At 47.1% G+C, this 14,117-nt stretch overlaps 2 protein-coding genes across 2 annotated transcripts in view; both read left to right on the top strand.

Moving 5' to 3' along the window:
* Nucleotides 1–3,545: 3,545 nt before the first annotated feature.
* Nucleotides 3,546–4,818, top strand: LOC130130531 (uncharacterized). Its single transcript, XM_056300239.1, has 2 exons — nucleotides 3,546–4,122; nucleotides 4,805–4,818. The coding sequence occupies exons 1-2, from the start codon at nucleotides 3,546–3,548 to the stop codon at nucleotides 4,816–4,818; spliced, it is 591 nt and encodes a 196-aa protein (XP_056156214.1).
* A 2,457-nt stretch (nucleotides 4,819–7,275) lies between these two features.
* Nucleotides 7,276–14,117, top strand: part of adam19a (ADAM metallopeptidase domain 19a) — a 216,032-nt gene continuing 209,190 nt past the window's right edge. The window contains exon 1 of the mRNA XM_056300048.1: nucleotides 7,276–7,698. Within this exon, the coding sequence (XP_056156023.1) occupies nucleotides 7,530–7,698 (169 nt within the window). The 5' untranslated portion in view covers nucleotides 7,276–7,529. The remainder of the gene's footprint in view (nucleotides 7,699–14,117) is intronic.

The following is a 14,117-nucleotide window of genomic DNA, read 5'->3' on the forward strand; positions in this document are numbered from 1 at the left end:
CCGAGTCTATAAATTCTTTATGCTCAACAGCGGCCAGCGGGTACACACCTTTAGCGACAAAGGATGTGACGAGAGAGTCAATTTTATTGTGTGTCACTGGGCCACCTTCAAAGAGAGTGAGTGGTTTCTTTTGTATGAGGCCCTGTTTTGTTTTTTGTTATTTTTTGTCTTTTGCTTTTCCCACTGGCAAATTCCTTTCTGTGGTCTTCAAACTCCTTTATTTTGTCAGGGTGCCTTTGTTTCGAGTGGGTTTTAAAATTTGATGTCGCTGCAAGAGAGCCACATATTGTGACCTTTTCTTGTTAGTGCACAGCTGACATTCAGCCTCCAGCTTACCGTTTGGGGTCTGCCTCACTATTTGGAGGTGTTTCCCACCCAGCATTGCACATTTGAGCATTGGCGCGGCTTCTTCTGCAGACGTGGCACATGATGGGCCAACCTGGCCAGACTCTGATGGTTCATTGCCACTCATCTCCAGAGATGACTGACTTCTACCAAAAGAAAAATGTATAAAGACACCATGAAATTGATTAGGCCTGCTAGCTGCAACTTAAAACCATCCATTCATCCATCCATTATCCAAGCCGCTTATCCTGCTCTCAGGGTCGCGGGGATGCTGGAGCCTATCCCAGCAGTCATTGGGTGGCAGGCGAGGAGACACCCTGGACAGGCCGCCAGGCCATCATCCCTGTGATGGCTTGTCCAGCAAGTTAAAACCAACAGCAGCTCAATATCCAGCTCGGATCAACCCAACTCATGCCCACAAAGTCTGCCCGAAACCTGGGTGTCATGATTGATGACCAACTACCCTTTAAGGTTCACGTGGCCTCGATTGCTCGGTCGTGCCAACGTGCCCTGTACACCATCAGGGAGATTAGACCCTACCTGTCTGAGCATGCAGCACAGCTCCTGGTACTGGGTCTTGTTATATCACGCATTGACTACTGCAACTCCTCACTGGCAGGCCTCCCTGCGTGCACTTTCAAACCTCTGCAAATGATCCAGAATGCGGCGGCGCATCTGGTCTTCGACCAACCCAAAACAGCACATGTCACTCCGCTGTTCGTATCCCCTCCCCTGACTCCCAGTTGCTGCCCGCATCAAATTCAAAACTTCGATGCTCGCTTACAAAACAGCAACTACAACGGCTCCCGCCTACCTGACCTCCCTCATTCAGGTCTACACTCGGTCCCGCTCACCTCGCTCTGCCAATGAACGGCGCCTGGCACTTCCGCCACAACGGGCCCCTAAGTCTCTAGCCAGACCCTTCTCCTCTTACCAAACTCCATTCGATCCGCTGAGTCCCTCTCCATCTTTAAGAAGAAGCTCAAGACCCAGCTCTTTCTCCAGCACCTCCACACCTGATGGCGTTAAAGGAAAGAAAGTGCTTCTATGCACCTTTGCCTTTGTGCACTGCCTGTTGACACCCATATGTCCTACTGGACTCGAACCTAGGTTTGTTTTTGTTTTTTACACTTACTTGCGTTGTTGCCTCCTGAGTCGACCCTTGCTTGTGTTGCATTAACTCTCAGATGCACGTCGCTCTGGATAAAAGCGTCTAGCTAAATGAAACTGTAAATTGTGATTGTACTAAATGATCCAGGAATGGAGTGAATTCACATTGAACTGTATTAACTCTCTGTAACCCACCTTGTAAAATGTTTTGTACAAAAAGATGAACAACATTTAGGGTAACACTTTACTATGGGGACCATAAAAAACTTAATTACTAGTGAATTAGTAATGATCAAGATGTCACTTTAGTATGGGGAACATATTCTAAGTAACAAAAACTTAATTTAGAGTAATTTAACACTATGAACACTTGTAGTTTTGTGTGTTGTTATGTAAGAACAGAGCATATTCATTAAGTGCTAGTGTGATATTTCTCTTTACACCCCCCCAGTATCAGCTGTTTTCCACCATTTTGTCATATACAGAAGTAACGAGTTCAGGGGGCAGTTGGGAACCGCCGCGGCCGGGACGCGAACCCGGTTCTCCCACACCAAGGGCGACTACACTAACCAGTCGCTTAAAGGGTCCGACCCGTCAGCCAAGTGCTAGCGAGTCTAGTCATCCGTGGTCGTTACACCCCCCCCCCTCCTCCTTCGGGAAGCGCGTCCCCGCGCTTCAGCATATCACCTCCCTCACGCCTCTGGGCGCACGCGCTTCCGATGGCCCCACGGCCTCACCATCCCACTTCTGACACCAGTGCAGCGAATTCAGGGGCAGCCGGGAAGCGAACCCGGGTCGGACCCTTTAGTCGACTGGTTAACGTAGACCCCCGTGGTGCGGGAGGCCCTCGTTCGCGTCCCGGCTGCGGCGGTTCCCGGCTGCCCCTGAATTCGATAGAGAGAGAGAGAGAGAGAGAGAGACCAGGTTGGGGTCTGGACGTAAATCAGAATGATTGCACAAATTCAGCACCTCTACAATCTCTCTCGAGCAGCCAAACAAATACATACATGTATTTATTACTCCTTACCCTCGTGTTGAACATGCTGTGCGTGTGAGCAGATGATGGTGGGTTTACAGGGGGGCCCACATGTTGCTGCTTCCAACTGGCTGAACAGTTAGTTAATCTAAAGATGAGAAATGGTAAATGAAGTGTAACATGTCTGCTGAGCTGAATCCGCAGCATGGGCAGGGCGGCACGGCTCAGGAGGTGGAGCGGGTCGTCTAGTAATCGGAGAGTTCCTGGTTCAATTCCCGGTTCCTCCAGAGAGCGTGCCGAAGTGTCTTTGAGCAAGACACTGAACCCCCCAACCCTGCCTTGCATGGCAACCTCTGCCATCAGTGTGTGTGTGTGTGTGTGGCAGCTGGCCAGTAGAGGGCGCTGGGGTGCCGCCCTCGTCAAACATAAAGAGATGAAAATCTACTTAAACATGTTAAATATAATGTAGTTGTATGATGCAAATAATGATGAGATAAAAGTGTTGTCAGTCTGTCAGCAGCATTAAATACTGGTTCAGATGGTGTTTGGTTGGTTCCTGTCTGAATACATACACTTCCTGTCTGAATACATATACTTCCTGTCTGAATACATACACTTCCTGTCTGAATACATACACTTCCTGGGTGAGGGGCGCCGGCCAAACCATACCTTATGTAAGCCCTCAAACTTGTGGCGAGCAGGTGACCTGAGGCTGCTGTCTGATTGGTTTCTTCAGATTTTCCAGGGGGCGCAAATCTGTGTCCCCAGACACTCCCACTCTTATTGGCAGCGAATTGGTATTGCTTTAATGTTGTTTGATCTCATGTGATTGGACAATTCTCGTGGCTGTCAGTCATGTTCACACCCACCATGACGCCTCGTCTCGACTGTCAATCATCCACCGTCTACCAACCCTGATAGAATCTCTAGGCTACGTGGTCCTTCTTAATAACTCTGTGACTGTGTGGACTTTAAGGCAGCTGTCAGGTGGGCTGCGCCAAGGTACATTGCGCCCCCCCCCCAAATGTTAAGCACCAGCCGCCACTGGTGTGAATGTGAGTCCTACACTGGAAAGTGCTCTGTGTGGTCGGCAGAGTAGAAAAGCGACATATAAATGCAGTGTATCCCAGCCCAGACTGTGTACTCCATGAAGGGTATTTTGCAGTTTCAGCAGGCGGACGACAGAATAGATGTGATTGTGGCTGAGACCACTGAGGCCACTGAGGCCACTGAGACCACTGAGACCGCGGAGACCGCTGAGACCACTGAGACCACTGAGACTGCTGAGACCACTGAGACCACTGAGGCCACCGAGGCCACAGAGACCACTGAGACCACTGAGGCCGCGGAGACCACTGAGACCGCTGTGACCGCTGAGACCACTGAGACCACTGAGACCACTGAGACCACTGAGGCCACTGAGGCCACTGAGACCACTGAGACCGCTGAGGCCACTGAGACCACTGAGACTACTGAGACCACTGAGACCACTGAGGCCACTGAGGCCACTGAGACCACTGAGACCGCGGAGACCACTGAGACCGCTGAGGCCACTGATGCCACTGAGACCACTGAGACCGCGGAGACCTCTGAGACCACTGAGACCACTAAGACCACTGAGGCCACTGAGGCCACTGAGACCACTGAGACCGCTGAGACCACTGAGACCGCTGAGACCACTGAGACTCCCCGTGTTACCTCCGGCTTGGTCGGGCGTCCCTACATGTGTGTCCTGATCGCTGCTCTAGCGCCTCCTCTGGTCGGTTGGGGCGAGTGTTTGGGGGGGAATAGCGTGATCCTCCCACGCGCTACGTCCCCCTGGTGAAACTCCTCACTGTCAGGTGAAAAGAAGCGGCTGGTGACTCCACATGCATGGGAGGAGGCATGTGGTAGTCTGCAGCCCTCCCCGGATCAGCAGAGGGGGTGGAGCAGACTTGTCCAGTCAGCCACTGGCAGAGCAGAGGAGCGGAGGAGTAAAGGTGCAGCAGATGAGACATTTTCTAGCTGAGGTGAAATTAATGGAGGTAGCCCCAAATCCTCCAAAGCCAAGAGTGCGAGTGTGACGTCATCACACCGGGACAGAAGATGACCCGTGATGTTGGGCCTTCCTGTTCTGCCAACATGCTGTGAGGCCGTTCGGCAGCTGTGTGGCTCTGGCTGGAGGAGGCACCAGAGAGCTGCTGGACCGGGCTGGGCTGGGCAGTGGCCCTTCAGCTTGTGATGTGATGTATGGCGCTAAATGACGTCACCGTGATCTGCTGAGAGCTCTGGCAAACCTCTTCCTGGCAACCTTCCCAACCGGCTGTCTCCATCTGGCCACCTAATCACACCCCCGTGTAACTGGCTCAATGGTTCCTCCCGCTCCACCTCAAGCTGGTGTGTGCTGAGCGTCCTGGCGCAGAATGGCTGCCGTGCACCACCCAGGTGGTGCTGCACATTGGTGGTGGTTGAGGTGAGTTACCTCCTTCACTCTGAAGCACTTTGGGTGTCTAGAAAAGTGCTATATAAATGTGATGATGATGATGATGATGATGATGATGATGATTATTATCATTATTATTCATTCATTCATCTAGCCATCCATTATCCAAGCCTCTTATTCCAGTTGGGGTCGCTGGAGTCCGACAGACCATCACAAGGCCCAAACACACACACACACACACACACACACACACACACACACACACACACACACACACACACACACACACACACACACACCTAGGGGCAATGTAGTGCGGCCGAGTCACCTGACCTACATGTGTTTGAGTCACCTGACCTACATGTCTTAGAGTCACCTGACCTACATGTCTTTGGACTGTGGGAGGAAACCGGGGCCCCCGGAGGAAACCCACGCAGACAGTAGTAGTAGTAGCTAGTTATAGTAGTAGTAGTAGTTATAGTAGTAGTAGTACTGCTAGTAGTAGTTATACTACTACTACTAGTAGTTATAGTAGTGATAGTAGTAGTAGTGTACTAGTAGTAGAGAAGTAAGAAATGGAAGCAGTAATAGACGATTCTGCTTGTATAGCCCAATATCACAAATTAGGTCATATGATATCATACAACAGTATAACAACAGTATAACAACAGTATAACAACATTATAATAGCAGTATAACAGCAGTATAACAGCAGTATAGCAGTATAACATCATTATAACAGCAGTATAACATTATAACAGCAGTATAACAACATTATAACAGCAGTGTAACAACAGTATAAAAGCATTATAACAGCAGTATAACAACATTATAACAGCACTATATCAGCAGTAAAACATTATAACAGCAGTATAACAACATTATAACATAAGTATAACAGCAGTATAACAACGTTATAACAGCAGTATAACAAAATTATAACAGCAGTATAACAACATTACAACAACAGTACAACAAAATTATAACAGCAGTATAACAACATTATAACAGCAGTATAACAACATTATAACATAAGTATAACAGCAGTATAACAACGTTATAACAGCAGTATAACAAAATTATAACAGCAGTATAACAAAATTATAACATAAGTATAACGGCAGTATAACAACATCATAACAAAATTATAACAGCAGTATAACAACATTACAACAACAGTACAACAAAATTATAACAGCAGTATAACAACATTATAACAGCAGTATAACAACAGTATAACAGCAGTGTAACAGCATTATAACAGCAGTATAACAGCATTTTAACAGTAGTGTAACAGTGTTATAACAGCAGTATAACAATAGTATAACAGCCGTATAACGGCATTTTAACAGCAGTGTAACAGTATTATAACATTGTAACAGCATTATAACATTATAACCGCATTATAACCGCATTATAACAGCAGTATAACAGCAGTATAACATTATAACAGCAATGTAACAGCATTAAAACAACAGTATAACACTATAACAGCAGTATAATAGCAGTATAACATCATTATAACAGCAGTATAACAACATTATAACAGCAGTATAACAGCAGTATAACATAACAGCAGGATAACATTAGAACAGCATTAGAACAGCAGTATAACAGCAATATAACATCATTATAACAGCAGTATAACAGCAGTATAAGAGTAGTATAACATAACAGCAGTATAACAGCAGTATAACAACATTATAATGGCAGTATAACAGCAGTATAACAGCAGTATAAGAGTAGTATAACATTATAATAGCAGTATAACAGCATTATAACAGCAGTATAACATTATAACAGCATTATAACAGCAGTATAACAACATTATAACTGCAGTATAACAGCAGTATAACATTATAACAGCATTATAACAGCAGTATAACTTTATAACAGCAGTATAACAGCAGCATAACAACATTATAACAGCAGTATAACAACATTATAACGGCAGTATAACAGCAGTATAACATTATAACAACATTATAACAGCAGTATAACAACATTATAACTGCAGTATAACAGCAGTATAACTGGCTCAGTTTGTCTCTTGACTCACTCAAAAGGTATGTTTTATTATAAGGAAGTATTCATTATAAGATTCTTCTAGTTTACGATTCACCATTTGCCAAAGTTTCCTCATCCAATAATGCATGTAAATAATCCATGTAAATAAGGCATGTAAATAATCCATGTACACAATGGATGTTTGGAAACCGGAAACTGGCAAATAGACTGAGATTCCCAGGGGAAAGGGTGTTAGTGTCATCTCATTGTGACAACTTTCTTCGTGAAGATGGCCGGAGTAGGTAATGTTGCAGTGTGAGGACATGATGCATGTCCCCACACGTCCCGGGAGTCTCGCTGATCCCAGATTATGCTGCCGGTTGGTAATCACACGACGGATGACAGCCGGGGTGAATCCACACGGAACGTGCAGAAGTGGCGGAAAAACGCGAGGCGCCCCTTCTTTGACGCGTTCCTGTTCGAAATCCGTTCCGCGTTTTGCTGGACTCCCGGTCGTGGCGCGCCAGCGAGAGAACACACACACACACACACACACACTCTCTCTCTCTCACACTCACACACAAACCCCCAGAAGGATCCTAGAGACTCGGTGGAAAGGCGAAGGCGAGGGAGGACGGGAGGACTAGCGAGGCACCGCGGGTCACAGGGATGTACAGTAAACACCGACAGAAAGATGCCCGGCTGCCCCGGCTGCCCCGGCTGCCCCGGCTGCCCCCGCTACCCCCGGCGCTGTGCGGACGCGGGCTCGTCGTGCTGTCCGTGCTGCTGCTGAGCACCCTGCTGGAGACGGCGAGCGGACACGAGCGAGGAGGGCAAGGTAAGGAAAGAGACCCCCGAAAACCCCCCAAAACTTCTGCCTCGTCCACCAGTTGCGTGAGCGGGGGACGATCGTGTGGGTGAGAGAGGTGTCCCCCGCGGGCGGGGGGGGGGATCCCAGTGTGTGAGGCATGTGGGGGGGGGGGGGGTTGGATGCCGCGTTGTGCGGGGAAACTTTGTTCGAAGTGGCTCTCGGATCCGCGATGTCCATAAAAGGCAGGGAACAATGTCTGGCTCCGGCTACGACCGTGCCACTCCAGCGCAGCAGCGCCATGGCATTTCACTCGGTTCTCCTTCCGCACGCCAAGTTATTGCTGTTATGATTATGATTATTATCTGGCGGGACCAGCGCTGTGTGGATGACCCGGCCGGCTGGCCAGCAGTCGGTCCGGAGTGACCGGAGGTGGATGTGGGAATGTTAGCAGGGCAGTTTCTGAGCAGCGGCTTCTCAGCTGTGCAGCTGAAGTGTGCGGTGAATAGCTGCGCTTGTGGACGTCCTCATGACGGCTGTCATGTGGGTTTAACTGCCCCGGGGCAAGAAGTTCAACAGTGACTCCTATTATACTCAGTCTGCCCGCCAGACCCCCAGCCTCCATCCTGCTCTACGTCACAACATGCTGTCTGTCTGCGTGTGCGTGCGTGCTTGTGAATGTCATAATTACACAATCAGGATTTATATATACATATATATATATACATACACATACACATACATATATACACACACGTATATATACGTATATATCTATATATACACGTATATATATACACGTATATATACGTGTATATATATACGTATATATATACATACATACATACATATACACGTATATATCTATATATATCTATATATAGATATCTATATAGATATATATCTATATCTATAGATATCTATCTATATCTATATATATATATATATCTATATATATCTATCTATCTATCTATCTATCTATCTATCTATCTATCTATCTATCTATCTATCTATCTATCTATCTATCTATCTATCTATATATATATATATATATATATAAATTCTGCTTCAAATCAGACTTCATATGTACATGTGACTGCTGCTGCTGGTTGGCCATCGTATGTGATGATGATGATGATGATGATCTTCTTCATATCTGTGAGTGCTTTGGTGGCTGAGTTGTCCGACCCTGGATGTACAGTTGCGGTTGCAGACCGGGCATGTAAAAGTGGTGCTGGGTGCTGGGGGGGTGCTGGGGGGGCAGGGGGGGGTAGGTTCTCCACACGGTGGTGTGTGCGCTGGTTTTCTATATACTTCACTCCCTGTGAGGCGTGAGAGCGCCAGACGGTGCGGCAGGAGGCGAGTTCCTCCACAGAGGACGGGGTTGATCCGGCATCTTTTTCGGTGTGGTCTTCATTTTGGTCTTTGAACCACTTCTTCTGCCCACCAGCGGTGCGTTGACCAAGGTGTAGTTGCTTGGTCAGATTTGACTACGTACGGGGTTGGCAGCACGGTGGCGCAGTGGTCCGCGCTGCTGCCTCACAGCAAGAAGGTCCCGGGTTCGAACCCCAGCCCGTCCCAGGTCCTTCCTGTGTGGAGTTTGCATGGGTTTCCTCCGGGTGCTCCGGTTTCCTCCCGCCGTCAAAGAGACATGCATGTCAGGGATAATACGCCTGCCTGTGCCCCTGAGCAAGGCAGTGGAAAGACCATGCTATACGACAGGGTGGTTACATGCAGAAGACACATTTCGTTGTAAGAATACCATGACCCAATAAAGTGGCTTGTACTTTCATACACGTCATCAGCCCCGGCTTCCACGGAGAGACAGATGTTGAATAGGAGCACATCTGTCCCGGCTTCTTCTTCCTTGGCCTCCTGTAGCTTCAACCTGGGCTCATGGCAGTCAAGCTGGGTTAGGAATGAGGTGGTTCCCCACTTCTCACCCCCCCCCCCCCACCAGCCCCTCGCCCTGGCTCTTCCTTCAGTCTCTCAGCATGCCTCATAAGAGAAGAGACCACACCTCAGCACACACAGCAGTGGGCCGCTGCAGCGCCCGGCGACCCTCTGCAGCTCCTGGTGCTGTGCGTCGGTCAGGGCCAGACAGGACTACCACCCCAACATGCAGGTCTTCCGATAGACAACGATGTGTATCCTCCCGTATCCGAGGACGCTCAAGTACCACATCCTGCCAATGCGAAGAGAATACAGTGAGGTGAAAAGATGCCCCACTGTGTGTGTGTGTGTGTGAGGGGTATCCGTTGTCCGGAGTCAGGAACCGGGCCTTTTATTATCCCTGCAGACACACCCTGCTCACAACCTGTGCAGAGCACTGCACCCCAAAACCACCCGATATGAACACCGTTTCCTCCTGCAGGCTGTCATTCACATGAGCCCTGACACGCTATAATCCACCGTGTCCTATCACTGTACATCCTCTATATACTGTACATGCAGTACTGTACATGCTGTATGTACTGTACATGCAGTACTGTACATGCTCTATATACTGTACATGCAGTACTGTACATGCTGTATGTACTGTACATGCAGTACTGTACATGCTGTATGTACTGTACATGCAGCATACACTGTACATGCAGTATATACTGTACTGTACATGCTGTATATACTGTACATGCAGTATATACTGTACTGTACATGCAGCATATACGGTACATGCTCTATATACTGTACATGCAGCATATACTGTACATGCTCTATATACTGTACATGCAGTACTATACATGCAGTATATACTGTACTGTACATGCTGTATATACTGTACATGCAGCATATACTGTACTTGCTGTATATACTGTACATGCTCTATATACTGTGCTGTACATGCTCTATATACTGTACATGCAGTACATATTGTATGTACTGTACTGTACATGTTGTGTATACTGTACTGTATATTGTACTGTACTCTGTCATGTCCATCTCCCTCAGGCATGTATGTTAGTAAGCAGCTAACATGTATGACAACATCTCTGATATGTTCTGGGATATTCTCTGCACCGCTGCACCTCATCTCCTCTTATTTCACCCGTCAAATTCCCTGTAGTGCAGACCTACATGGCCAGCAAACATGATTCTGATTCTGGTTCTGATTCTGATTCTAGTTCTGATTCTGATTACGTATAAGGAAAAATAGCGCTTGTTCAGAGCCTTGAAGGAATCAGAGCCAGAACCAGAATCGGAAACTGTTTTATCAGATAATTAAGTTTGCATATAAGAGTATAATATAATAATATAAAGTATAACAAGGAATAACGCGACTATTTAAACGAGAAGAATCTCAGAATAATAAAAGGATGTGTAAATTCTGTTCACGGAGGGAGTAAGAAACGTGGGCCATGGTAGGTATCAACTATACCAGGCGCAGAAAAGTGAGCCACAGAAGTCTCACACACAGGAAGTATCTGCAGATAATGCAGAAGCATGCACAATATAATGTAATAAGATAATGCAGCTCATGCATAATATAATATAATGTAATAAGATAATGCAGATCATGCATAATATAATATATGTAATAAGATAATGCAGATCATGCATAATATAATATAATAAGATAATGCAGAAACATGCACAATATAATGCAATAAGATAATGCAGATCATGCATTATATAACATAATGTAATAAGATAATGCAGATCATGCATAATATAACATAATGTAATAAGATAATGCAGATCATGCATACTATAATATAATGTAATAAGATAATGCAGATCATGCATACTATAATATAATGTAATAAGATAATGCAGATCATGCATAATATAATATAATGTAATAAGATAATGCAGCTCGTGCATAATATAATATAATGTAATAAGATAATGCAGATCATGCATAATATAATATAATGCAATAAGATAATGCAGATCATGCATAATATAATGTAATAAGATAATGCAGATCATGCATAATATAATATAATGTACTAAGATAATGCAGATCATGCATAATATAATATAATGCAATAAGATAATGCAGAAACATGCACAATATAATGTAATAAGATAATGCAGATCATGCATAATATAATATAATGCAATAAGATAATGCAGATCATGCATAATATAATATAATGTAATAAGATAATGCAGAAACATGCACAATATAATATAATAAGATAAAGCAGTAAATGCATACTATAATATAATGTAATAAGATAATGCAGATAATGATCTTTATTGGTTCTCTGTTATCTAGCACACGGACGTGGTTGAGGGAACCTGTCGCTGTGCCTGAAATCAGGTTGAACAAACTCTTCTGCACATTTGCAGGGGAGATAAATAAGCACTCGAATCACGCAATCAAACGGTCGGTGCCGGATACTTGGTAGACGTCTGAAAAGCGGATTAGGTTCGGGGCTCTCTAACCCCAACAATGTGCCGCACCTCCGTCTCGCACCTTAGCGAATGCGCGTGACGGGTGAAGTGTTTCTCTTGCAGACCCGCTGCGGCCTCTCAGAGGAAGCTGCAGCGATATCACTCCTCGCTTCTCCATTTTCTTGGTCAACATTCTCCCTCGTTCCTCAGCGTCTCATTGGCCGAGCGCAAACACAGACTAAACACTCGCGCGCCGTGCTAGTTCACCGCGGCATTCTTTACAAACCTTTTCAAGAGCTGGTTTATTTTCCTATTCCTCAGCCTCGCCTCTTTCACCTGGGCATTTACTCGGTGTTTTGCAGAAAGCTCGGGGATCACTCAAAAGACTTGCCAATGTTCAGCCCTGTGCCGAGGTAGTTGAGATGCCCGTGTTTGCTGCTGCCCCCTCTCCCACCACCGCCCCCACCCACATTGCCTCTCCTCACACTCTCCCAATTTCATATGAATCACCCGGAGGTCAGATGCAGAACCCAAGCGCACCCAGCTGGGATTCAGACAACTCGGTGCTCAGCAGTTTCTGCCTGCCGCCCATCCTGCATGTGTATCACGGCCCATTTACCCGCCTGGAAACGGCCTGGAAACAGTCTGGCCTGCACACGTTTACCATGCAAGGCCCGTCGTCAGAGCCCGGACAAATGTGCACGGAATGATTGGGAAGCTCTCGACACTGTGGGTCCGGGGGGGGGGGGGGCTGGGGGGAGGACGGACTGCACAGAAGGCACGACTGAACAGGCCCAGCATCCATTAGTGAACTTTCCCAAACACTAGCCCAGCTCACCTCCTCATCCTCAAACACTAGCCCAGCTCACCTCCTCATCTTCAAACACTAGTCCAGCTCACCTCCTCGTCCTCAAACACTAGCCCAGCTCACCTCCTCGTCCTCAAACACTAGCCCAGCTCACCTCCTCATCCTCAAACACTAGCCCAGCTCACCTCCTCATCCTCAAACACTAGTCCAGCTCACCTCCTCGTCCTCAAACACTAGCCCAGCTCACTTCCTCAGCCTCAAACACTAGCCCAGCTTACCTCATCATCCTCAAACACTAGTCCAGCTCACCTTCTCATCCTCAAACACTAGTCCAGCTCACCTTCTCATCCTCAAACACTAGCCCAGCTCACCTCCTCATCCTCAAACACTAGACCAGCTCACCTCCTCATCCTCAAACACTAGCCCAGCTCACCTTCTCATCCTCAAACACTAGCCCAGCTCAGCTCCTCGTCCTCAAACACTAGCCCAGCTCACCTTCTCATCCTCAAACACTAGCCCAGCTCACCTCCTCATCCTCAAACACTAGCCCAGCTCAGCTCCTCATCCTCAAACACTAGCCCAGCTCAGCTCCTCATCCTCAAACACTAGCCCAGCTCAGCTCCTCATCCTCAAACACTAGCCCAGCTCAGCTCGTCATCCTCAAACACTAGCCCAGCTCACCTCCTCGTCCTCAAACACTAGCCCAGCTCACCTCCTCATCCTCAAACACTAGCCCAGCTCACCTCCTCATCCTCAAACACTAGCCCAGCTCACTTCCTCATCCTCAAACACTAGTCCAGCTCAGCTCCTCATCCTCAAACACTAGCCCAGCTCAGCTCCTCATCCTCAAACACTAGCCCAGCTCAGCTCCTCATCCTCAAACACTAGCCCAGCTCAGCTCCTCATCCTCAAACACTAGCCCAGCTCAGCTCGTCATCCTCAAACACTAATCCAGCTCACCTCCTCATCCTCAAACACTAGTCCAGCTCACCTCCTCATCCTCAAACACTAGCCCAGCTCACCTCCTCATCCTCAAACACTAGCCCAGCTCACCTCCTCATCCTCAAAAACTAGCCCAGCTCACTTCCTCATCCTCAAACACTAGTCCAGTTTACCTCCTCGTCCTCAAACACTAGTCCAGTTCACCTCCTCTTCCTCAAACACTAGCCCAGCTCACCTCTTCATCCTCAAACACTAGCCCAGCTCGCCTCCTCATCCTCAAACACTTGTCCAGCTCGCCTCCTCGTCCTCTCCCCTTTTCTGCCCACAGACACCGGCCTGGTATCAACGAGAGGCT

The sequence above is a fragment of the Lampris incognitus genome, chromosome 20, assembly GCF_029633865.1.
Source record: "Lampris incognitus isolate fLamInc1 chromosome 20, fLamInc1.hap2, whole genome shotgun sequence".
NCBI classification, from domain to species: domain Eukaryota; kingdom Metazoa; phylum Chordata; class Actinopteri; order Lampriformes; family Lampridae; genus Lampris; species Lampris incognitus.